This window comes from Aspergillus pseudotamarii (assembly GCF_009193445.1).
Source record: "Aspergillus pseudotamarii strain CBS 117625 unplaced genomic scaffold BDV38scaffold_35, whole genome shotgun sequence".
NCBI classification, from domain to species: domain Eukaryota; kingdom Fungi; phylum Ascomycota; class Eurotiomycetes; order Eurotiales; family Aspergillaceae; genus Aspergillus; species Aspergillus pseudotamarii.
In genome coordinates, this window is record NW_022475049.1 from 271,792 (window position 1) to 296,423 (window position 24,632).

At 49.1% G+C, this 24,632-nt stretch overlaps 9 protein-coding genes across 9 annotated transcripts; 4 read left to right on the forward strand and 5 right to left on the reverse strand.

Annotated features, from left to right (window-relative positions):
• Positions 1–139: 139 nt before the first annotated feature.
• On the reverse strand, positions 140–1,197 carry BDV38DRAFT_284094 (putative short-chain dehydrogenase; the record flags this gene model as incomplete). The annotated part of the gene is made up of 5 exons (XM_032060190.1): positions 140–540; positions 596–664; positions 724–807; positions 863–939; positions 998–1,197. The coding sequence occupies 5 exons, from the start codon at positions 1,195–1,197 to the stop codon at positions 140–142; spliced, it is 831 nt and encodes a 276-aa protein (XP_031912410.1).
• A 685-nt stretch (positions 1,198–1,882) lies between these two features.
• On the reverse strand, positions 1,883–3,914 carry BDV38DRAFT_284095 (sugar porter family MFS transporter; the record flags this gene model as incomplete). The annotated part of the gene is made up of 8 exons (XM_032060191.1): positions 1,883–2,100; positions 2,151–2,220; positions 2,273–2,682; positions 2,734–2,988; positions 3,042–3,552; positions 3,611–3,656; positions 3,717–3,792; positions 3,851–3,914. 8 exons carry the CDS (start codon positions 3,912–3,914, stop codon positions 1,883–1,885), a joined length of 1,650 nt encoding a protein of 549 aa, XP_031912411.1.
• A 2,721-nt stretch (positions 3,915–6,635) lies between these two features.
• BDV38DRAFT_249884 (putative C6 transcription factor) lies at positions 6,636–9,750 on the reverse strand. Its single transcript, XM_032054904.1, has 5 exons — positions 8,997–9,750; positions 7,647–8,931; positions 7,287–7,591; positions 7,135–7,221; positions 6,636–7,085 (listed from the first exon to the last, which is right to left on the reverse strand). Exons 1-5 carry the CDS (start codon positions 9,642–9,644, stop codon positions 7,008–7,010), a joined length of 2,403 nt encoding a protein of 800 aa, XP_031912412.1. The 5' UTR covers positions 9,645–9,750; the 3' UTR covers positions 6,636–7,007.
• A 1,005-nt stretch (positions 9,751–10,755) lies between these two features.
• BDV38DRAFT_249885 (sucrase/ferredoxin-like domain-containing protein) lies at positions 10,756–11,833 on the forward strand. Its single transcript, XM_032054905.1, has 2 exons — positions 10,756–11,133; positions 11,187–11,833. Exons 1-2 carry the CDS (start codon positions 10,843–10,845, stop codon positions 11,760–11,762), a joined length of 867 nt encoding a protein of 288 aa, XP_031912413.1. The 5' UTR covers positions 10,756–10,842; the 3' UTR covers positions 11,763–11,833.
• Positions 11,834–12,004: 171 nt separating this feature from the next.
• sld2 lies at positions 12,005–13,835 on the forward strand. Its single transcript, XM_032051017.1, has 2 exons — positions 12,005–12,250; positions 12,333–13,835. Exons 1-2 carry the CDS (start codon positions 12,109–12,111, stop codon positions 13,775–13,777), a joined length of 1,587 nt encoding a protein of 528 aa, XP_031912414.1. The 5' UTR covers positions 12,005–12,108; the 3' UTR covers positions 13,778–13,835.
• A 115-nt stretch (positions 13,836–13,950) lies between these two features.
• Positions 13,951–15,149, reverse strand: BDV38DRAFT_284099 (RING finger domain protein; the record flags this gene model as incomplete). Its single annotated transcript, XM_032060192.1, has 2 exons — positions 13,951–14,810; positions 14,861–15,149. The coding sequence occupies 2 exons, from the start codon at positions 15,147–15,149 to the stop codon at positions 13,951–13,953; spliced, it is 1,149 nt and encodes a 382-aa protein (XP_031912415.1).
• A 202-nt stretch (positions 15,150–15,351) lies between these two features.
• On the forward strand, positions 15,352–17,325 carry BDV38DRAFT_272173 (rRNA 2'-O-methyltransferase fibrillarin-like protein; the record flags this gene model as incomplete). Its single annotated transcript, XM_032057441.1, has 5 exons — positions 15,352–15,505; positions 15,578–15,625; positions 15,689–15,870; positions 15,925–16,193; positions 16,245–17,325. 5 exons carry the CDS (start codon positions 15,352–15,354, stop codon positions 17,323–17,325), a joined length of 1,734 nt encoding a protein of 577 aa, XP_031912416.1.
• A 2,022-nt stretch (positions 17,326–19,347) lies between these two features.
• On the forward strand, positions 19,348–21,777 carry BDV38DRAFT_293985 (OPT family oligopeptide transporter; the record flags this gene model as incomplete). Its single annotated transcript, XM_032062397.1, has 3 exons — positions 19,348–19,576; positions 19,621–19,788; positions 19,847–21,777. The coding sequence occupies 3 exons, from the start codon at positions 19,348–19,350 to the stop codon at positions 21,775–21,777; spliced, it is 2,328 nt and encodes a 775-aa protein (XP_031912417.1).
• Positions 21,778–22,000: 223 nt separating this feature from the next.
• Positions 22,001–23,903, reverse strand: BDV38DRAFT_293986 (MFS general substrate transporter; the record flags this gene model as incomplete). Its single annotated transcript, XM_032062398.1, has 2 exons — positions 22,001–23,799; positions 23,879–23,903. 2 exons carry the CDS (start codon positions 23,901–23,903, stop codon positions 22,328–22,330), a joined length of 1,497 nt encoding a protein of 498 aa, XP_031912418.1. The 3' UTR covers positions 22,001–22,327.
• Between the last annotated feature and the right edge of the window lie 729 nt (positions 23,904–24,632).

Consider the following 24,632-nt stretch of genomic DNA (forward strand, 5'->3'; position numbering starts at 1 on the left):
TATAGTGGATGTAGAACTCCTGTGTGTTTTCGTTATTTTACGCAGCTTGCTCAGAATCATATCTTGCGAAAAAATGGAGCAGCGTTTTCTAAAAGCTCTAAAGGTGGGTTATAATTATTCATTCCATGTTAAAATCCGCTCAAGGAAGCGTGTATCCTCCATCAATAATGACATCGCTTCCAGTAGTATAAGTAGAAGCGTCACTAGCAAGGTAAAGGTATAAGCCCTTGATTTCCTTGGTATGTCCCTGACGGCCAAGAGAGGACATACGATATGCCTCGTTAATCGCAAGTGGGCTTGCGCCCATCTTAGTGTCGAAGAAGCCGGGCGAAACCACATTAACGCGAGCGAACTCCCGCCATTCACGGGCAAGCGATTTTCCAAAATGTGTAATAAACGCCTTGCTTCCATTATAAACTGGCTGGTCGGTGGGCACATTGACGATGTGTGCGCTCATGCTGGATGTTATGATCAGGTTTCCGCTGCCTTGACGCTGGAATACTTCGCCGGCGTACTTGGCGCAAAAGACAACGCCATCGACTGGACCAGGCGTTTAGTATGGTAGGAGTTGATTCTGGGGGCAATGGAATCTTACCATTGACTGATATCTGCTTGTGATATTCGTCTAGCTTTTGCTCTAATATGGGCTTTGAGATAGCCATTCCTATTCAATGTCAACTTTACTGTCCCTAATGTAGTAGTGTTCTCCGTTAAAGGTCTTACCAGCATTAGCAACAAACACATCAATCTTTCCAAAGTCTCGAACGACTTGTGCAATGGTCTCCTGCACCTGTTCGGCATCCGAGACTATAAGACCGAAGTTAGCGGCAGGTATCGATCAACAAGCATGTAGACAACTCACTATCAACTTTATAGGCAATGGCCTTAACACCATGAGTTTGTGCAAGAGTTTCGGCTTTCTTGATAGCGGCATCATTTCTTCCCACATTATATTAGCTCATTGTCGTTCGTATTATTATATGAATCCATAACTCACGAATTATACCAAAGTGCAACATTCGCGTTGGCCTCCGCCATGGCCTCAGACACCGCATAGCCGATACCATCCGCTGCCCCCGTCACGACAGCTACCTTCCCAGACATTTTGAATTGCTCCAAGACATTGGTAGGTGTGTCTGGGAAGGGTCGCGGGAACCCTTCGCGGATCTTTGTACAGTCGGCGACGGTCATAGACATTTTGACGGTTGTGGATGGCAATTAAGGATTTTAGTGTGGTGTTCAACATAGCCGGAATCACTGAAATGATGGCTTCTTATAGCTAGTCCAGGATAGCAGCATTTGAAGGCAGCATGGTTACAGGTGGAGTAAAGTCGACCCATGGGGCTCATTGACGGGCGCCTGTCTACCGATCCAACAGAGAAGCGAGCGAGTCTTTGCTGCGGGCTACTGTGCCCCGGGTGTGGTACTGGTTATTGTCATGAACATACTCCGATGGGAAATGGAGTGGAGTAGTAAAAGAAAGTCCTATTGTGAATTCTATTTTCTCTTTTCAATCCTGGTAGAACCAGGGTCAGGTGTAGTGGAAGCTGTCGGGACACAGTGAGCCGATACAAGTCGGCGAAGGTTGACGGGTGTGTAGACAATGTGAAGATCCAGCATTAAGTCTAGGTGTTGCTTCTGCTGGTTCTGTCGATGATGCGTGTAACAAAGATATACGACCGATCTGCAGCTCCGTCCTGGAATGAGCCCTAATTTCCAGTAGGCAAGTTTAGACGATCTCAAGTAGTCTCGGCAGTCCTCAATCTATGTGAACAGCTTTTCACCACATTCCACTCCGCGTAGTAATCATGGCAGTTACTATTGACATCGCACAGTATACATTCCCTAACTAATATTAGAGCTTACATGCTAACATCTGTGATCATGGTTCCTCAATATTTTCCACATGACTGTCAGTGTCCTTCTCTTGCTTCCCATCAAAGCCAGTGCCAACACCAAGCTGGCTGTAAATATTCGCCAGGCGTATCGCGTCCTGTTCCCCCTGGCTGCCGCCGAAAATCTTATCCATTTCTTCAATGGGCACACCGTTTGTTTCTGGGAGGAAGAAGTACACCCAGATCGCTAGAAAGACACAAAAGGCTACAGTGAATCAGTACTATGTGCAGAGATAACTACAGGGAAGAGCGTACCCAGATAGAAGTAAAAAGTGCCGAATTCAATCGACTCTAGCATTCGAGGCGTAATAAGCGCCACAATGAACTGGTTCCACAGGTCAGTGTTCATAACAGCAATATAACGGGAAACTACTTACATTACTCAACCAATTTGTACCGATCGCAATACCAACAGCTTGAGATCGGACTCCAGGTGGGAAGATTTCGGAGGGGATGACCCAGTTCACGCAGCCAATGCTATACGCAAAGTTGCATACGTACAGCCATACAAACACTGCGGTGGCCCAGCCAGCACTCCTGTTGCTGGCCCAGGAGCTCTTGTATACGGCATAGAGGGTGGCTACTATGAGCTGGGAGATGCCCATGCCGGCGGCACCTGCAAGCAGGACCTTTCTGCGACCCCAGCGATCCATGTACATGATTGCCGGGATGGTGCAGAGGAAGTTCAAAATCCCAATTACACCGGTCGCGAGGAGATCCACAGAGCTACCGGACAAGCCTATCTTCCCGAAGATCTGAGGTGCGTAATAGATGATAGCATTGATCCCTGAGTAAGGTTAGCCTATCATACTTGTATAAAAGTAACGAAGTGATTTACCTGTGAACTGCTGGATCAATTGAAGGAGGCAAGCAACCAAGAGCCGGCGGTTCAAATGACGAAAGGTAAAAAGGGATTTGTATCTTTCGTAGCTTAGACGAATAGGAGAGGTGATTCCTGGAAACATGGCGGCGGTTGTCTCATCATCGAACATCGCTGACGCCTTGATCTCGAGCATTTCCTTGACGATGCGGTTGTCGCTTCTAGGGACACGACGCACGCGGGAGAGCGTTGCCATTGCTTCATCTTCTCTGTCTGCACTTTTGTTAGCCACTTCTGTGGTATGCTGTTTATCCTGAAAAGCCTACTCTTCATCACCAGCCAGCGGGGAGTGTATGGCAGGAAAAATGTTCCAAATCCCAGAATTAACGAAAATAAACATTGCAGAGCGAGAGGAAAGCGCCATGCAGCGGATGATTGCCCGTCCCCTGTTCCACCGATATGCTGGGTTCCGAAATTCAACCAGAAGGCTATCATAATACCACCCGTAATTGCAAATTGCTGTAGAGCAACAAGCCCACCCCGAAGATTGGGCGGTGCTAGCTCACTGATATAAAGAGGAACTACCATTGAGAGCTGACCAATAGCCAGCCCTGCAATAAATCGACTGATAAAGATCATTGGTATATTGACCGATGCAGCTTGGATAATGGATCCGATAAGGAAGATGATATTGGCGAGAAGGATAGACCAACGTCGAGAGAGACGATCCGCGATGGGGCCGTTGACCAAGGCACCAAACATGGCACCCAATGTGAGAACAGACACCAACCAACCTTGGAGTGTCGAATTGTTGGCCAGTGTGGGAAATTCCTTGGCCTATGGCATATCAGCGATGCGGACCTCTGAATATACTTTCCATGGGGGGAACACAAACGAAGTTGTTCATCACTAAAATCCCACTGATGACTCCTTGGTCATACCTGCGAGTATACAATTAGTCCATGCTGAGGTAGCTACGAGGATTCGACCGAAAGACACACCCGAAGAGAACACCTCCGATGCTCGCGAACAAGGATAGAAATAGTAGAAATGGTTGTTCTACAAGCCCTTTGTATCCTGGTATGCATTCAGCAATCGGACAATTTGGGAGCCTTGACCTTGAACTTCGACCTACCAGGCTTTCCATACGAAATGTCCAAGCCCGAGCCAGGGCCAGCACTGTCACCGGCAGCAACCATCGTGGCATGTAAGATAGTAAATTAAAGAAGGGAACTAGCTTCCACAGTGATGTTGAACGGAGTGTCGATCCTTTTTCAAGGCAGGCGCCTCTTGTACTCATAGAACAGCGGCCCGAAGGTAGATATACCCTGCCATCAACAGCACCGTAGAGCTGCTCCATAACTAGTAAACTTTCATCACAATATAAGCCAAGGGTCCATGTGGAGAATCTGGGGTATGGGGCTACAGGTGGTGCATGGCACGATTCCAACAATGTATATCGGTCTTTTCTGGACCGATGGCTGTCGGGGCACTGCGCGCCGACAGCTGGGGCCAGACAATGCCGAGAAACTATGGGAGGCATGACACAAGACCGTCTATGCTGTCATCCGCGGATAACCTGACCCTACATTAGCTTGTATATATGCTGTCCAGACTCCAGCTTGCACTTAACCAACTGAGTGTCCAAGCGCATATGTTCCTTGGTTCCTACAGACTTCATGTACAAGCGACGATCTTGAATCCCCTTATAGTTGCACCAAAGGACTAGAACTCGGTACACGGCTTATACAGAAATGCAGTAAACACGACATACATAGAGATCCAGTGCATGGCCACTCAACAACTGCAACCACATGCCTTGCAATTTCCCTTACCGCAATCACTGTTGTCGCTACCGGGGACACAATCAGAGGCGCGAGAACAGAACTTCCATTCACCTCTTCCCCAATTTTTAGCTAGCCAACACCATTCCCCATTCGGGCCGCATTGTTTCCAGCACCATCTGCTATCCGAGCAGCCATAAGGTGATTTGGTCCAGCAACTCTGCGGAGCGAATAGGTCTCTCGCCGGAGGTGATTTGCCGTCTACATCCGCAGGGCCGTTGTTGCTAGGAGTTGTGGTCGAGAGGACTAAGGCGGCTTGGGCGATGATGAAGGTACTGCCGAGGTTGAGCTTCATGGTTGTTTACCTGGCTAAGGTTCGATAAATATCCAGACACTAGAACTAGCTGGGGAGGGAAATAATCTGACATACACGAGGATGTGTCAAATGACTCGAAAGTGCTAAGGAGTAGCAACTTGTAGAGCTTTAGCAATTCTGCGTCTTAAATAAGTGCAATGAGTGATTCTCTATAACCTAGAATAAATGTAGAGTGTATATATGCCATTCCTCCATGCGCATACTTGACTACTCATACCCCCTCCTGTGTTCTGCTTACCCCTATTCACTAAGAAACATAACCTTACCTCCAGGATATTTTCGGTGATATCCGAGTCAACCTGGCCAAGCAAACATGCACAAGCCCCAATCGTGAAATGGTAAAATAGTGAACCAGACTGAACTTCGCCTGCTTATATGCTTGACTTACACAAGCACAGGTATCTTCTAAACGCAATGCATGCTTATTCGCTTGCCATGAACACAGATTTGGCAATCGACTGCCCTTGTCTACCCTGATCCAAGAAATAGAGTCCACCGTTCTGTTGACATGCATCCATCTCACTAGATTTCAATGTCAACCATACTTTCGTAACCGGTACAGATACCCTCCCGATACTTGAGCATAATTGGTAGCTGGAGTTCATGCTGTGTTCATTTGCCAATGGCTGTACATACAATCACGGCGTAGCGCTGGTCATCATGCATCGCGAGATTGGATGTCACCCTGTCGTCTAAACCATAGTAGACACGGATTCATCTTGTTTCAGTCAGTGATACCCAGATCGTACCCTTAACAACATCATTGGCGTAGAAAAGCAGTCTAACCCTTAATAACTGCAAGTAATCACCAGACGGCCCCATGAGTCCGGGATATACAGAAAGTCCTACTTCGAAGACCCTAGTCACCGAGTGCGAGAGGTAAGGAAAGCTAAGACGTCCGTTATCCGCTACATCAATTGGAATACCCCTGTTCAACTCGGAAGAATGTAACACAAGGCTGAAATTGGGTACCTCTTCCAATATGTTTAGGTATAGACATCATGGCATTAGTAGCAATCTAGAGTTGCATCTAAAAAGAATTTCGGAATCAAACAAGAGCATTTAAACCCCACGTACCATGACACATAGTCGGTACACAGAGAAGTCTATAATGCAAGTAGGACATGTACAAAGCAGGAATTTTCATACCCTAGTTACCCCCACGGCCCTGAGAACAAGATGTTCCCCATGCGTAACCCTACCAACCTCAACTTGGTAGGATAAAGGCCTTGTCTGCTACTAGGGCTATCCAGCCCGTAACCCACAGCATAAACGGGATTAAATAGACCCACTTCTCTAACTGGGAGATCTAGCAGGGTTGAGATTCCTTAGATTCTACGGGTCATGTTTACTCGTACCTATATGCCTGAAACTAACAAATGATGGGCCCTATTATTGGATGTGCTTTAGTCTAGTCAATATGTTAGGCTCCTGGTGGTCTACTAATTACGAGCATGGTTCAGGTTTAAATTTTGTGCAAGGTTGCTGTCCCACAGCAGGCCATGGACACGTAATTGTAAGTTCTTGATTCTAGTAAAATATAATCGAACATCCGGGATAGTGCAAGAAACATATCGGGTAGGGTACGGTGGTATAAAGAAGATGCAGTAAATTGGTGGGCAGGACTAATTATATCAACAATACTGGGAATAGAAGTCTGTAGGTTGAGATCGTGTGATTAGGTGTATTTCTACATTGAGGATACATTATTGGTAAAAAGACTGGCTACCGCTAATATAGTAAACTAGCCATTATATTATGCCAAGTGAAGCATATAAAATGTCATATATTTGTACATCCGGTATGATAGCAGTACAGTTGCGCCCATATAACTGCGCTCCACGGACAGGTATAGTGAAGAGATGATGTTTCGCTTACAGTAGATATAGACAGGAGTGTATTGTACTAGGTTTAATATCCAAGCGCCTCGTTAGTATATTGCTTTGTCTGTCGATGGACGAAGTCCATAGCATAGCCACATGACTCGCAAAATGCCTCTGTCAGGCAGGTTGTCATTGCTGAGAAAATGGGCCAGGCCAGTTGCTAGGCTTTATTTTCATGGGCAGTGGTTGCAATGGATTTTGTGTCTCAGCGGCTGATCGCTGAGCTCTTCAACTGGTACCTCGTATATATTAGTATCCTTCGAAGGTGATGCCTGTAAGATCCCCCCAGTCAAATGCATCAAGGAAAGGATCTAGTTCCCCAGATTGCTGTTATAATCTTAGCAAAATTCATTCGAGCCGTGACTATTGATCTTACCGTGATGCCAAAGTTTGTTGGTGGTAGCATGTTCATATTAGGAACGAAAGGCTGTGCCATCCCAGAGCTCGGGTTCAAGACTGGAACCTATACTCAGTACTCAAGTTAGACTCTTCCGCATGACGAACAAGAGAAGTGTTAGCATCACGAACCTGACTGGTTTTAAAACCCCCCATGCCCAATTCCCCCAGATGATCGCAATTGGCATGTCGCGTGAAAAGTGTTTGAGCGAAAAAGATTACTCGGTCTACAACCTCCTGCTTGTAGACAGTCGCCTGCGCTGGCCATAATCTTGCCTTCACTAAAGCTAAGATAGTTGACATGAAAAAATACTCCTTGGCGCCTTTTACCACCAGTAGGAGTTGTGTCTCCAGACAGGTCAAGGTCATCTCCACTAGCGTGATCAAGGACTCTGGCAGACCGGGCAGTGTCTGGGGCAGAGACGTCCGGGAAGAAGCTGTTGTGCCTTTAGCCTAGTTCTATCATCATGCTGCATTTTCTTAGAAGCCTACCTTGATTGTTGGTGCTGGCGTGAAGTAATTGACATACTGAACAGTAGGCCTGCACAGTCCAATCTCCCAGAATCGAGAGGGATAGCTGTCTTGAGGTCTCATGTAGCTGTTTCTGTGTAGACAAAATCATGGTGGCCACCTCCAGGCGAATCCGAGAGGATGGTGCAAAGAGGGTTTCCTGTGGAGCTTCGATGGCAAATGGTGTGTGGATGGATAAAAGGCTATGGCCAATCTTAGTTTGTAGGAGAGATCTTATCAGGATGATCTTGTGCTGCGTTTGTAAATCCTCCCCTTCCGATAACGTCCAGGAAGGGATTTGTGAAAGATATCTATTCAACTCCCAGTCCATATGAAGTATTTCCTCATAGCAGCAGCTTATTCGCGGAGAATGCATCAGTTTGCACGCCTTAAGTCGCAACGGAAGGGACTGTATCAAGACGGATTGGAATGAGCAATCGGTCATCTCATTTAGTGGTCTCTCGACCGGGAGTTCTTCGCTGGTGTCCTGTAGTTCATTATCATTGAGGTTGAGTGCTGGAGCCGTATCATAATCTCCGTATTGCAAGGAAGGCGGCATCCCTCGTTCAAGCGAAACCTCCAGATCAAGCTCGAGAATCGTGGCCCATATCCGCCGGCGCATCTCCTTGTTGAACGGAGAGATCTTCGTGTACCTGCTGGGATCCCGGTGGTACCCTGCTAACATAGCTTGCTTGATCAGTGTCCCGGTATCAAGCCAGGCCTTGCTGCGCTTCATTCCATGGGCATTCTTCGCAATAAGTAGTAGAATATAAAGTCGAAACGCCATAATATCAGGCCTCTTGATGTGAGAGTTCTCAATCCATCTCTCTGCGTGGAGGACCCACTCGATTGCCGTGTAGCAAGTCAAATCCGATTCGTTATCATTTTTCAACTGTAGTGTATCCAAGTCGGCCAGGTTCCAAGCACAAGCCAGAACCAGGAGAAGTTGGACCACGAAGTGAGGGGATACAAAATCGGGGTTGTCCCGTTGTGCCCAGAATTCATCAAGCTCCTTGAGAAATGACGGGACATGAAGGACACGGTGCGCAGCTTCGAAATAAGTCAGATATAGCACGATTAAGTCATCAACCACACGGCGAGACGGGAGCATCTGGGTGAGTGACAGCGTCGTGGGTTCTGGGAAAGGTGTATTGAGAGGCTTCCGCTTCCAGAGACCTCTCTTCACCCTCGCCAGATCGGGTCGTAGCGCGGACAGTTGCGGACTGGCGACTCGTATCTCCTCCGCAAACGATTTAATATCCGGAAACTAGAATTCTGGTCAACTATGATGCTCCAACGCTACGCGACGCCGGGGATTAGAGTATGACAAACCTGAGCGATCAGATTGGCGAAGATCCCAGACCCGTTGAAGCGAGTCTTTGTTTCCTTTCCTCGCATCATGATTCTGGGAGAGATATCGAGCTGTTGTGAGGGAGACGCGGGATCCTCATCGTCCCCGTGGCGGTGCAATGGCGCTGCATGATGACTTACGCCGGCAGGATATTTCGAACGGTGTAGCAGCTCAGTATTCACGTACGGTTCCTGATTGACGGCGGCCTTCGGGGCCCCTAGGACGGTCTCCAGGAAACGGTCACGTTTCTCTAGAGCGGGGCGCGTATCCGAAGACGTCTGTTGAGACCGAGTTATAGAGCTTAACGCCGAGTCCGGGGTAGGATGAACCCGAGCAAGATGCGCGGCTTGAGAGATGGTTGTACTAGTGGGACCACGCTCGGAGAAAGCGGGCGTAACAACCGTATTGGGTTGTTGCCAAAGGAATTCTTTCTCATAGGTGCAATTGATGGCGGTTTTGCTGTTCTCACAACGGCTACACATAGGAAGCTTCCTATCACAGCGGAGCTTTCTGCTACGACACTGCACGCAGGCCATCGTCCGTCGCCGCCTCTTGCGTACCCGTTGCTCCGGTTGAGGCTCCGGGTCTGGAGCCCCCGGCGGCGGTGGTGGTGGTGGGACATCCGTCATGATCGAGAGACTTGTAGAACGATTGCTAACGGCACGAATCTGTTCGAGGTGGACATCTTAGTCCTTTTGCTGGTCTTGTTCCTTGCTCCCAAATCTTTTACTGGGGGGGAGGTTCCTCGGTCAGACTAACTTTCCCGGCCGTACATTCGGTTCAGTCGGAGATCTGGTGTTTGATAAGCAATTTCACTCGTCGGCTTACGTGTTGTTGGCCCACCCGGTCATCATCTCCGTTTCGGGGAAAGTCTACCGCATATTACCCTATTTTTGCGAATTACTACGTAGTAGTGGGAACGTATTTTTGATTATATTGATTCTTATTTTTATCTTTTGACTTTTTTTTTTGTTTTTATTTAGCCTAGTTAGGCTCCAACATTATTGAATATCACGATTCGATTTGATATGTAACTGAAACCCTGGTGCCTGAAAAAGCGGCAAGAATAGAAAAGGACAAGGGAAAAAAAGGCTTGAAAAGGTTAAGCTTAAGTGGGGTCAAATTGACCCGATTCAGGAACCGCAGATTCCCCATTCGGCATCCGCAGTATCCCACTTGGTTTCACACCTACTACTTATGGATCCATTGTACTCTGTATTGCTGCTGAATATGGATTGTACCGTCCACTCTCAGACCCCTACCTGCTTCTAAGAACATTCTAACTCTATCTTAGAGTCCATGCTCATAACCCTACTAGGTCCATTGCGGCTGCGCCCGAATCAACTCCATCACAATTACCCAGAAGCAACCAAAAATAGTTCATACTCTGAACCCTAATCACGGGTCAATTTTTCAATCAGCAATATCAACGTGCCATTGACGGCTTGGCATTTGAACTACCATTAGGCTAGTAAAATAGTAGACTCTATGGCTTAGAAGAAGTATAACTATGATTCAATACAAATGATCTCACAAGGCAGCAATGTAACTATCATAAGCTATGACACGCCACTAAATCATCGGCGAAGGAGCTGCTTCCTGAATCGCCTGTCATGCAGAAGTTTCTCGGCGATAATGCTCGGGTCTCGGGGATTTGAGCACCTCCGAGCTACTACTCTGTATTAGTATATAGCTTCGATTTCAGCCTCGAGACTGACCACGCCAACGGTCAATCATCACCTTATATCAGCTTCCGAGTATATTCTGAGGCTTATCTCATATTTAGAAACGACCAAGAAAGAAGAAAGAAAGAAAGGAAAGAGAAACATGTTGCGGTCACTCCTCTCGTTCGGCAGTCGTAACGACAACTATATCTTCCCCACGGTAGATCCCAAACAGGACGGACCGAACTGCAAACTCGATTGTGCCGATTGTACGGTACATTTCCCGTCGAAAGTGAAGGTCGAAAACTCCCGGGTACTCTACGGACACATTAAAGAGTTCCACACGCATGTCTTGGTCGCCACGGGGAAATCAGACTGGACGGAGCGGGTCGAGAATGAAAAGGGCAGTTTAATGGAAGCTTTTGACAGCAGCTCGAATAATTCCAAACATGGGGTAAGTGGATCTGCTATGAATCCCACTCTTTTGATACAATCTAACAGAACTAGCGAATTATGGTCTCGGCATCGAACCTCAGTAACCCGAACCATGAGGCAGATGGCGATCACCAGACTACGCAAGGGAATACTGTGCTGCTTCTGCCTTCATTCACCTTCGTGGATTCAGTCACCACTAGCGACGTCAGAGAGCTGGTTGACGGCTTCATTGATGCTCCCAAAGGACAATCAGTTGATTCCCGATTGTCGTCTCGACCATGCCAATACGATTATGTGGTACTTCTCTGTTCTCATAAGCGGCGAGATGCCCGATGCGGAATCACTGCTCCGTTAATCAAGAAAGAATTGGAGCGACATCTGCGACCCCACGGATTATATCGTGATGCGGATGACGAACGCCCTGGTGGTGTGGGAATCTTCTTTGTTTCTCATGTAGGCGGCCACAAATTTGCAGCCAATGTTCTGATTTACCGAAAACAAGCGGAGCAAATGATTTGGCTAGCAAGGGTCAAGCCAGAGCATTGTGAGGGAGTTGTCAACTATACCATATTGCAGGGAAAGGTTGTTCACCCAGAGTCTCAGTTAAGAGGAGGGTTTGACAGGCAACGGGGATTGATGAGTTGGTAGCGATGAGATGTCCAATGGTTCTACGTGGTTGAGGTTGTTATAGAGTATCAAATTATATTAATGGGATAATGATAATAATGGTACGGATGTTCAAAGTAGGTAAACCGAAACACGTTACGTCATAAAACGCCGCGTTAATTGATTTCGCGCACGCGACAAAAAAGGAACCAACGGCGGGACTCCGATTACCAGTCCTGGCACTGCCAACCGCTATTACCACCACCGTTGCCATCGGTCTCGTTACTACAATAAACATTGACACTGAACCGCATTTCTTTTGTATATTCTGTCCACTAACTTTGTTTTTTTTTTAAAGAAACAAAATTTATCTTGACGATATGCCATAATGGCGAGTCTTGACGTTTCCGATATCGCCGCGCAGTCAGCGCAACTCCGTGCAGAACTAAAGGACTGGGAAAGGGCTTTCGCCGCCGCAAATGAGGGACGAAAAGCGGATCGGAGTGATATTAAACAAGCGCCTGAAATTGGTGTGTATCTAATGGCCTAGTCACCCTGCAACTCGCTTCTTTTCTTGCTAGCGTCATTGGCTAACTTCTCTGTCCGTACCAGCGGCCAAGTATAAGGAATACTCCCGATTGAAATCACTGGAGAAATCAGCCCGATACGAGAAGAAACACAATCCCAATTCTGTTGACTTACAAGAGCGTCCAAAGAAACGCAAGCATGCATCACCCCCTGAATCCCATGAGGCCCGCCTTGAATCCACGCCCCGCAAAGCGGCAAAAGGACTCTTCACGACCCCCTCCAAGCCGCGCGGGCATCCGTCTGAATTCGACCCTTATGACTCTCCGTCCGCGCTACGCAGACTATTCAGTCCATCGACGCATCAACAGTCCTCGTCACCGTTGAAGACAGCTATTGGACCCACCCCTCAAAGAGATGGAAAAGCGTTGGGTCTTTTCGACCTATTATCTGAGTCGGGCGGAAGTACGGCAACACCCACGGCGGAAAGACTGGCTAGTGTACGTGGGGCAGCGGCGCAGACGCCATCGAAAAGAAAGACACTAGATACCATTGTGGAGGAAGAGGAAGAGGAGGAAGACAGTCCACGAGGTGACCGGACACCTGCTTCTGCAAGCAAGAGTTATATGCTTTCGGCTTTATTTGCGACGCCGACAACATGGCGTTACGCGACCATGATGGACAACCGGAACGATGCGATTCGGCGTGAGCCTTCACCTCAGCCGAGCGCTAACGACGCTGGTCAAGGAGCACCGGAGTCAGAGACTCCAGCATTCTTGCGACGATCCAACTCAGCACGCTACGCTGCGTCAAACCCCACTGGGGAAGGCTTGAGCCCAATCAATGTACGAAAGCGACCCCAGTTTGTAGGCAAAGGACTGTCTGCTTTGGTACAAGGACTACGAGATATGGAAGAAGAACGCTTGGACAATGAGTTGGATGTACTCCGCGAGATAGAAGCAGAGCAAGCTGGCACGAACACGGAAGCGCCTGACAGTCAGACTGTCGAGCAGGATCCAGGACCAACGTTCAAGAAGAAGGGCCAAAAGCGAACGACACGCAGGGTTCGCATGAAGCCGGTTATCTCCAAGCCAAAACGCGAGTCACAGTTACCAGTGTCAGAGGATGAACACGGCACAGAGAGTATGGACCAAAGTGATGATGAGCTGGCGGCGGTGCCCGAGACCCAGCAGCTGGGTGCCAGTCGCGACGAGACCGATGGTGCTTCAGGTGCTGCTTCGCTGCATTCAATATCAGAGCCGGAGCTTGATTCTGACTCAGATTACGAGGAACAATCTAAACCCCCCACTAGAAGCAAAAGCTTTTCGGAACGGATAAGGGATGCCATCGGGGTTGTAGAGCCGCCGCCAACAGAGAAGCGGGAGAAAATCCAGCCTCAAGTGAAAGAGAGACAGACTAAGCCTCGCGAGAGGAAGGTTAATCCCGAGGCACATGCTAATTACCGGTCCTTGAAACTTAGAAACAAGAACTCGAAAGGCAGAGGCGCAGGGCGCTTCGGTAGGAGGCGATAAAGCACAATGGCTAGTGAACACCAGCATCAATTATGAGAAACGACTACGGCATACTCAGAGATACCACCTTAGAAGACATAATACACAGTTTGATTCTATATAGCCGCTTGATATGCTATGTGATTCGTGACTTCGTCAAATTTATATAGAATACTTTATGCGTGGCATAACCGTCAATCAGGGATATAGCGGCCCCGTGCGTATTGTATTCTTCGCGCTTGGGCCATGGCATCACGAGATCTTTCCCAGTATTGTGGTCTACGAGAGGGCGGTGGTCTTGAAACCCTCCCACGAACAACACGGTCATTATTTCGGTATACCGGAGTCGCTGTACGATCGGACGACCGAGCTTCTGGACGAGACCTAGATGAAGCTGTCCTCCTGCTCGGATCATCATACTGAACATTGCGGTCCCAGTCCGATAGTGATGTATAGGGGCTTCGAAGCCATGCCTGCAACTCATGCAAGAACAAGCACGCATTATCTCTGCCAAGGAAATCCTGCAAGAGAGACTCCGCTTGCCCAGCACTGCCTTTAATGTCAACGGTTCGAAGAATCGCAATGATATACTCCAACAAGAATTCAGCGTTACTTCCTCGGCGGCTTTCGAGTCTTGCCTGCCCCGGACGAGCCACTGGACTCTGGCTCGAGCCTGCCTCTGTACGGTGTAGAAAGTCGAAGACTTGCAGTTCCCTCCGTATCCAGGTACGAGCACGCGAAACAAGCCCCTCGTCATTCTTGAACTTATCCGGCGTCAGTTCTTGGTATTGCGAAAGACGATTCGATCCGACCCTCAGGGAATAAAGCCGGTGGCGGTAGACATGTTGTCGCCGCCTCACCTCTTCATCGCGCGAGGGTGGATTTTGACGATGAACCTGTGGCCGGGGACGACGCGGACGATTGTAGATACAATGTTGACGGGAACTGGACGTGGTGTGGTTTGGGAGGGCTTCTGACGGAGCTTCTAATCGATGGACCTTCGGGCCTTGGGGGCTATCTAGCTCATATTCCACGGCGGAAACGTCACTCTTGCCTAGACTTCGAATTAGAAAATAATCTTGAATTTCTTATGTAGGATCATACAAAGAGGACAAATCCGACGGTTTTCTAACCAGCTTAGAAGGCAGAGAAAGTCGTAATGCGCATGTCTGCAGGGAACCGCAACGGCTGGTTCTGAGATCAGTTCCAGACAAATGACGCATGGGTTGGCCACACTGCCATCCGCCTCCTCCTGTGCTACCTCCTCCTGTGTTTTTTGCATGATTTCCTGCTGCAGATCGACATTATCTGGTGTCGGATGAGCCTCTGATGGGCCCGCGATAGTAGTTTTCTCCCAGTTGTTGTTCATGGGGGTTTTCCAAGGGCGGTCCATCGTGGCAGTCGGAGTGTCGTTGGCGGAGGTCACGTTGCGGTCGGCTGCTGTCATGGCAAAAATTCCACCACGAACCTTTGATCCTCGCTCGTCGACTCGTACAACCGGTCGCCGTCACCAACACAGCCAGTCTACGCTTGGCGACGGAGATGCACTAACGGGTTCAGTGGTCCAGGAGCATTTTAGAGGTCAGCGCAACAGTATGAAGTCTGCCAGAGCTGTGGTAGCTGCGAACCACTCTGCCGCAATGGCGCGCGGCCAGGCAAACGGGTCACTGGCCCAGGATTATCAACGTTCCCCTTCCCGCACTATTACAGGTTTAAGACGGTGGTCAGTAGTCAATCGAGATCTGCCACGTGAGTGATCGTTTTCCTGCACTTCATACCGTATGGCAATACTAACTTTTGTTGCCTCCGTCTGCACAACAGCCGTGGCCCAAGTGAAAGCGATCCATGTCTACGACTTCGATAACACATGTAAGACTATGCAACAGCATAATGGCGATCGCCGTAGGGGGTCTTGGGGTTAATATCATTCAGTATTCCAGAGTCCTCTCCCGAATCCGCAGTTATGGAACGGGCCGACCATCGGTTTTCTTCAAGCCTACGAGAGCTTCGCAAACGGGGGATGGTGGCATGACCCGAATCTACTTGCCGCCACTGGGGAAGGTCTTGAAAAAGAAGAACCACGGGGCTGGGAGGGATGGTGGAATGAGCAAATCGTGCGGCTCACGTACACTGAATTAAGACTGACATGTTGACTGATAAGGACGTAGGTACAATTGGTCAAGCTCAGCATGCAGCAGAAAGACGCGCTGACAGTGCTACTTACTGGCCGAGGCGAGAGTGGGTTTGCAAGCCTTATCAGGCGTGTAGTGGACAGTAGGAAACTGGAGTTTGACCTCATTTGCCTCAAGCCTGAAGTTGGACCAAACAGCGAGCGGTTCTCAACTACTATGGAGTTCAAGCAATCTTTCCTTGAAGACCTCATTCTCACATATAACCAGGCCGACGAAATACGTGTTTACGAGGACCGTGTGAAACAGTGAGTGTAATGTCCATCTCTGTACCACTTTTGCCTCTGACGCAAACCCAGTGTTAAACATTTCCGAGAGTTCTTTGAGCAGCTGAACCGGAGGTTTCAGACCGCGCAAAACCCCTCTCCCAGAAAAGCAGTTAATGCGGAAGTGATACAGGTAGTGGAAGGGGCTGCGTTTCTGTCGCCAGTGATTGAAACAGCCGAAGTACAACGTATGATCAATTCCCATAACGATGCTGTCCGCAACCGGTCAGCCAATGGGACCAAGTCGCCGTACGGCCGACTGTGCATTAAGCGCACCATCTTCTATACCGGGTACCTCATATCCAATGCGGACTCCAGTCGTTTGATCAGTCAAACACTGAACCCAATGCTGCCCTCGGGGCTTGCTGATTCTAATGACCTTAAGTACATGGCTAACAGTATACTAATCACGCCTCGCCCTGCGCCTCGGTCAATTCTACACAAGGTTGGCGGTCTTGGCAAGAAGCTCAAGTGGAAGGTTACCGGCACCGCAGTCTTTGAACATAGAGTCTGGGCTGCTCGGTTAACTCCTGTCCCAGCAACAGAGAAGTATTACACAGAAAACCCACAACCCGTGGTAGTCTTAGCGGTGCGCAAAGGTGCCCGTCCTATTGATGCTGGCAAAATACAAAACTGGCACCCCGTGCCTGCTGATAAAGCTTTCACTTTTGAAACAGTCGTTGGTGAGAAAATGGTTTTGCGTGTTGAAGAACAAAATCCCCATGAGGGAGAGTGGGAGAGTCAATTCTTGAATAAGAATCATAAGAGACGTCACCAGCAAGATCGTGATGAAGACACTTCATACCAAAATGCAGGCGGAACGGGCCAGGAAGGCCCATCATCAGGAAGGCCAGCACCCTATAACCCACGCCATGGTGGCCGCCATCATCACGAGGACGGTCATCGCCGTGGTGGATCATACCGTGGACGTGGACGTGGGTCCGGTTCCAGAGGTAGAGGGCACCCAAACCGAGGGGGGCAACGTGGGAGGGGCCGTGGGCGCGATGCTGGGCCTCCTCAGGGCTACAGATCGTTAGACGATTATACTGGATATGATGGACCGTATGAAGAAAAGCCTGGGCCTGGGAATGGTGGCCCTGTGATGAACTATTAGGTTGAAGTTCAAATACCCTCGCCATCTATTAGGCTTGCAGACCTTCGATTTGTTTTCACATCATTTATGATGTCCATATAGCGTTGATAGTTGTTCTTCGGTGCGCTTGTATGATTTTGCATGATCATTGTCCAGACATACATACATACACCTGTTGGGCCTGGAAAATAATAGCAACCGGGACTCCGTTCAATAACGCCTAGTTCTTTGACCCTATGGCATGTGCGCCGTCCGACCTTCACACTCGTAAGGGATCTGATCTCGTGGCTCGACTAAAAGGTTCGCTCGAAGCACGTGTTGGCCATGTGATCGACATGCTGTTTTTGTATCTCCAACATTGTCCAACCTCTGTGAATCCCATCGTCCTTCTATTGGGATTTGATTTCCACTTTGGACCAATGACGGACTTGATACGACAATAAACTCAGATGCACCGAAGAAACTCCTATAGCCTCGCCTGATCTGTTCACATATAAATGTATCGACACCTTCCACGGTGATTCTTATACATCTTATCCATCGGGAAGATTTAAGCGAGGACGAGGGGGTATAACGAAAAGTGTGGATTCATTGGCACTAATCCCGGAAGGATGTGATTGTAGATAACTAGCGACAGCATGGGATGCTTAATAAAGCCAAGTATCCTACAAATACCGCCTTGATTTACAGTGCGCTGCTCAGCCTTACCTCAGACCGGTGTGGGATTCTCCCCAGTGTCGACAGAGGCCACTATCAGTATTCCTCCCACCGTGGTGTCCGTCAACATTGATTTCCTGCAATAACTACGGAGTTCTCTACTCCAAGCGTCGAAGTCAATTTCTAAGACCCTACAGCAATCTTGCCAAAGCCTGATTTCTCTCCCACCCCCGCACTAGGGCAGCCACGCAACCTTTCAAGTCGTTAGGCGAGGGCACTCTGAAACGAGATGCCGACGACAAAATGGGCCACAGAGGCGGATTTCGCCGAACATAGGGCAACAGCCACGAGCCTTACCGCCAGAAGCATCTTGTAGAGGTTATGGACAAGGCGCCACACGAACATGTAGGCGACGCTGCTCGGTCGATAGCTCTCCTACGTCGTCAATTGTAGCACCAGGTCTTGGAGCACCAGCTAATCAGCAGAAAGTACTAGACTGTCTTGAGATTCTGGGCAAGTATATTGATGGAAACTCGGCTTGTGGGCGGTGGCAGACATCCCCTACGTTCATGGCATCGCTTCAAAATAGCGACTGGCTGGCACAGATCACCACAGAAGGCCCGCTTGCACAGTGAATAATGCATGGGCGTCTTGAAGGAATCCTTTAGCCATTCTTACTAGGTTAGGTCTTCGGCACACAGGTGCCTTAGTTTATTATAGATTTGGATACTATGTTAGTGTTGTTTCTTTTCAAAGAGTTTTAACTTTTAGGAATATACGTAGTATTAGAGACCCACCACTTCTCCCATGCGAAGAACCTTGGCTAAATAAATTTAATTAATCCTCGGATGTACTCCCGACATGAACGTGCCCCGTGCAAAGCTTTGGTAACAAAGACGTCTGGAAAGGACCAATCCTGGTGGCCAGAAGGCCTTCTTAAAATATTCTATTAAGGAGGAACACCATCTTAGGGCAAAGATTGTCATGGGGGTTAATCTAAAGCCGCTAGCTTAATTGGCCACGGGGCCCCCCGGGTGGGAACCAAAACTGCTGCACGCCGCAGATTTCACCATTGCAACTAAATTCGCACCATTCATTGGATGTAACCGTGCCTTGACGGTACCTCTTATCATTCACCTTACGAATCGCACCATTGGGATCATTCGCAGCAAGATAGACAATGCGAAGGAAATCGGAAGACCGTTGGACGCCGGCTATAAGATGCTGCATGTCTCACTATCTTCCGTTCCACTTTCCCTGGAACATTGATCAGAATGGAAGTGCAATCCCATATCTATAATCCCTCCATCTCCGGAGCTATCTAAATTACCTCTTATCTTTTTATCCCCTCCTGACCCGCCTTCTTCTCGGTTCGGCATCACCAAAATGCCCAGCTACGTGGAAGCCCCAGCAGATGGGAGTGAAGTGTCAAATGGCTCTCAACTGACAAAACGTGGCAATAAATCAGAAGAACCATATGAGACGGTCAGTGAACAGAAGGCGACGGGTCACCCACGCGAAACAGATGGCGAAGACTCATTAGGATCTCGGGGTGATGACAATGATGTTGTATATGTGAAGGGACATCCTGTCATCCGAAATGGTAGCCGACTCCGTAATCTCAGGTTCCTGTTACTTGCAGCTAACGCTTCACATCAGGGGCTGATGTATCGAGATTCATTGTATCCGTCCGAGATGACGGGGATTCTTCTCTCACCTTTCGTTCCGTCGTCCTAGGCTCGGTGTTCACTGCGCTCTCGAGCGTGATTACCATGCTCTATGTCTTCAAGCCATATCAAGCGCAAGTGTCTGCGGTCTTTCTGCAGCGTAGGCCTTTCCCCTTTCGGCGTCTGTCTGTGCTGTCTACTTACACACTCGCCTATAGTGCTCGTCTATGTTTTTGGTGAAGCTTGGGCCTTGTTTACTCCTCGTCCTGACAGGTTCAAATGGAAATGGCTACAGACAGTACTCACCTTTCTCAATTTTGGTCAGCGCTTTACCATCAAAGAGCATGTGGTAGCCGCCCTAATCGCATCATCTGGAAATAACGGCCTCAGCGGTGTGGAAGTATATGCCGTGGAACGACTTTTCTATAACCATAGTGTATCTGCAACCACTGCGGTTTTGGGAACCTTTTCCATGGCCCTTTGTGGATTTGTCCTAGCAGGTGTGATGCGGCCGCTGATTGTCTACCCGGCGGAAATGGTGTACTGGTCCACCTTACCCCAGGTGGTGCTCTACCAGAATCTTCATTTTGACCGGCGTGCCAACAAAGCTCGCCTGACCAAGTTTGGCTGGGCCTTGTTACTTACTGCTGTGTGGGAACTATTTCCCGCGTACATCATGCCTTGGCTGTCGGGGTTTTCTATCTTCTGTCTCGCCTCCATGAACGCGCCAAAGCACACTCGGACCATTTTCTCAAAGATCTTTGGAGGCGCTTCGTCTAACGAAGGCATGGGCCTCTTGAACTTTTCGCTGGACTGGCAATATATTCAGAGCACCTACCTTTCCTTACCAATCAAGCAACAGCTGAACACTTGGATCGGTTACGTTATTCTGTATGCTGCTATACTCGGTCTCTACTACAGCAATGCCTGGGATGCGAAAACGTTCCCCTTCATGTCCACTTCGCTTTTCCAGAGCAATGGCACACAGTTCTCAACATCAGCAGTCGTCAATAGTCATGGAACCATTGATTTCACAAAGCTCAAGGAAATAGGCCTACCCGCTTTGACTTCCAGCACCGTCTGGGGGTACCTTACACAGAACCTGGCCATCGGTGCTTTAATTACCCACGTTTTCATTTTCTATGGCAAAGACATGCTGCTCTCATGGAAGCAGTCACGTAACAAGACTCAACCGGATCCACACTATCAGGCGATGCTGAAGTACAAGGAAGTCCCGATGTGGTGGTACCTGGTTCTGTTCGTCCTGGCCTTTGTCGCCGGGCTAATTGTCAACATCAAAGGCGAAACCACTCTCCCAGTCTGGGGCTACATCGTTTCTCTTCTGCTCGGCGCTTTCATTGCACCTTTCTCCTGCGTACTCTATGGTCTCTACGGAACCGGAGTTGCCACCAACCAGCTGTCCAAGATGGTGGCAGGTGCTCTTCATCCCGGCCGCCCCCTGGCCAATCTCTATTTCGCCAGCTGGTCCCACCAATGTATCCTGCTCTCCGTCAACCTAGCCAACTGGCTGAAAGTCGGACAATACACCAAAGTCCCACATCGCGTCATGTTCGCCACCCAAATATACGGCACCCTCCTCGGCGCAGCCTTAAACTACGTCGTCATGACCACCATTGTGAGCTCCCAACGAGAGATCCTCCTCGATCCTGTGGGAAACAACGTCTGGAGCGGCTCAACCGTGCAAAGCTTAAACACCCAGGCGATTACATGGGCACTCGCAAAGGACATGTACGGCGTCAACAGCCGTTATCTCATCGTGCCCCTCTGTCTAGTCATCGGCCTTGCCTTGCCAATCCTGCACTGGGGTCTACTGAAAGTGATTCCTCGTCTCCGAAAGCTGCCGCTGAACACAGCGATCATCGTTTCTTACGCCGGTAGCCCATACTATGGAAATACATCGTGGATTTGGTCGTCCATTGTTGTCGGCCTCTTCTCGCAGTTCTGGCTCAGACGCCGGCTGCCGGAGATCTATAACAAGTACAATTACCTTATTGGTGCTGCCATGGATGGAGGGTCTCAAATTATCATCTTCATTCTCTCGTTTGCCGTCCTCGGGGCTGCTGGTAAGGAACGCCCGTTTCCTACATGGTGGGGAAATCCACAGGGTAATCCGGATCATTGCCTGTAAATGAACCACTAGTCGCTTCAGGATACATCCGACATGTATATAGATACACGGAGTCAATATATCTCTTCTCCAGAATTGAAAGTGCATACTTCCCTCCAACACATACACTAAAAAGCACCTCATAGAAATCTAACGCCAAAAAATAAAGCCACCCACCCCAAAAGACAAACCCCCAAAAAACAGATCCAATCTCCCAAACCAGATTGACCACCTTCCCAATCAATTTACTATTAGCTAGTAGACCGGTATTTTTTTTTCCCTTCTAAGTACAGAGTATATTGCAAAATGTCAATCATAATATCTAACTATACTACAAGTTATATATGGAATCAATTGTAATAGCAATCTAACGGATGTAACGCTTACCCTACTTGCCCAACCATACGCTTGGAGTTTCGTTAGTCCTGTCGTAGGACATCAATGCGACGAGAAAAAGCCCGAAGAATTCCTTGCTTAAGATTTCCCTTCATATGAATGACCATCCCGAAGCTGGGGGGTAGTCTCCGATCACCACCTGGTTCTTTCGCTTTGTTTTGCTTTTTGTTTTCGTTCAAGTGGACTTATGTGCCTCCGACATTTCCTTCTCCTCCCCTGACATCGCCGCAGTCATGGTGCGCGCCTCCTGCAACAGTGGGCTCCGGGCCCGGATCTCCGTACCCCATCGGAACATGACAAAGGGGATGAGAGCCAACAGGAAGGAGATCATGCCGAGGAGGAAACTAGCCCAGTGGTAGCCCAAGGTGTTATAGATGCTCTGTGTGGCGAGGGGAAGGATCGCCAGAAACAGATTCTCGCCGAGCCCGACGGCGGCAATCGCACTGCTGGCCAGATGCGCGTAGGCGTCCAACAGATAGGTGACGATGCTGATGACGACAGCGTTACTACCCATGCCGACCATGGCGAGCCCGATGGCGGGAGCAATGAAGGGGAGCGACGGGTAGGCTGTCCACGCGTAGATGAGCATGCCGCCGGTGTTGCCGAGGAGACCCCCGATGACGGCGGCGTAGAGTCGCGCCTCAGGGATCGGCTCGCCGGGGATTTCTTGGTTGCGTGTGGCGGAGGCGAAATACCACCGGTTGCAGATGAGGCAGATGACGAAGCCGATGAGCTCGCCGACCACAATGGCCGCCTGGATGTAGCCGGCCTGCGTTGCGTTCCATCCGTATAGGCCGTTGAAGACCTGTTCGGCTGACTGCGTGAAGACATAGATGGTGCCGAGACTGAACGCCGACCACAGCGTGGCGACGAAGACGACGGACTCGGTGAAAAGCATCATGATCGGTCGCTTGATGCTGTCGCTCAGTCGCATGAGGAGCTTGGCGGTTTCGCCCGTGCCGGGCGTCGGCTTGACCTCTGTGTCGTCGGTGCTGTGATCAGCCTTTCGCGCCCGTTGCCCCTGGATGACCGACGCACGAGTCTCGGGGAAGGCCAGGAGAAAGACGGGAAACAAGACCCCCGTCCAGATCAGCTCGATGTAACCGATCCAGCGCCACGAGAGATGTTGAAAGATGGCGGCCCCCAGCACGGGGCCCATGCTACTGGAGGCCATGTAGATGGTGATGTAGAGGCTGATCGGGAGCGTGCGCGCGCGTTCGCCAGACCAGATATTGCCAATTACACCGGCGACGGTGTTGGCCAGGATAGCCACGCAGCCTCCGCTGAAGAAGCGCGTGACGATCAGGGTCGCGAAGTTCTGCGCGACCGCTTGGGGCACCAGAAAACAAAGGAAGCACAGATAAATGGCCAGGAAGACCCAACGGATGCCGAAATCTTCCATGATCGGAAGCACGATGAGAGAGAAGGTCGCACCGCCCAAGCCCCACGAGGTCACCGGCCAGTAGGAGTGAGGAAAGTGTGCATCGCTGACGTTGAATTGATCGTTGATTGCTTCGTGGGCGACGGTGATGATGGTGCCATTGATGAGTGTCTCGAAGCTGGCCAGGAGCCCTAAGCCGGTCACGAACCACTTCCGCAGCGGCGTCCAGTTGAAGGGGTTATCGGGGTCGTTTGGGCTGCTCCAGCCTGGAAACCGTCTCAAAAGTCGTTAACTTTGATAGTCTACGTTCGCAGGATAAATGACAGGAAGGAAGACGCCACTTACCGTCGGAAGCTCCGCCGATCATCATCTTGACTCGATGGAATCAGGCTGCGATTTCCGAACCACCAGGTCAGCCGATTATCTTCTCTCATAGATATTGAGCGAGAATTTCTAAATATCTAGAGGGTGCTCTGCCCACTTAAAACTATCATAAAATGCTGACAATTGGTATTTGTGGCATCCCACCGGGCCGCCCCCTGTGACTTTGCGGGAGATGTGGGATGCTTGTTTTGTAAGATTATGTCCTTAGAAATTGATATATATATATATATATATATATATATTAGTCATTCTGACAAACTGAAGGAGCTTTCGGAACAATAGAGAAGGAGCAGGGATAGAAACTCATAAACAAATCTAACTTATCACATAATCTTCTAACTATGTTAACTAGCCCATCATATTATGAGAGCAACCTTTCTTCAAATTCCCTTTCATCACACTCATAATGATAACTCCCCTGCTGGGCTTTTGTTTTGTTTAGGCGAGGGGGCTTAATGTCGCTGCTTACATTGTAACGAGTGGGAAAAATCACTGTAAATCATCAACCCTAACTGAAGCCAAGCCATGATGCATTCATCCCTGGATTGATTTACTTGCCTCTACGTACTTCCAATGAAGACATGGTCTGATTCCTATCAATTTCCAACCAGGGGTACTTTCTAGATTCAACGGAGAGTTACTTCAAAATAATACAGTTTAGGTACATGAGCAAAAGTTCCTTATCCACTCGAATACACCCCCACACGCATCTACC

Coding starts and splice junctions, on each gene's coding strand:
- BDV38DRAFT_249884 (XM_032054904.1), bottom strand. CDS start 9,644: ATGACGGATGTCCCACCACCACCACCGCCGCCGGGGGCTCCAGACCCG. Junction 7,222..7,286: donor GGGGTTTTAAAACCAGTCAG/GTTCGTGATGCT, acceptor TACTGAGTATAG/GTTCCAGTCTTGAACCCGAG. Junction 7,086..7,134: donor CAACAAACTTTGGCATCACG/GTAAGATCAATA, acceptor AGATTATAACAG/CAATCTGGGGAACTAGATCC.
- BDV38DRAFT_249885 (XM_032054905.1), top strand. CDS start 10,843: ATGTTGCGGTCACTCCTCTCGTTCGGCAGTCGTAACGACAACTATATC. Junction 11,134..11,186: donor CGAATAATTCCAAACATGGG/GTAAGTGGATCT, acceptor TAACAGAACTAG/CGAATTATGGTCTCGGCATC.
- sld2 (XM_032051017.1), top strand. CDS start 12,109: ATGGCGAGTCTTGACGTTTCCGATATCGCCGCGCAGTCAGCGCAACTC. Junction 12,251..12,332: donor TAAACAAGCGCCTGAAATTG/GTGTGTATCTAA, acceptor TGTCCGTACCAG/CGGCCAAGTATAAGGAATAC.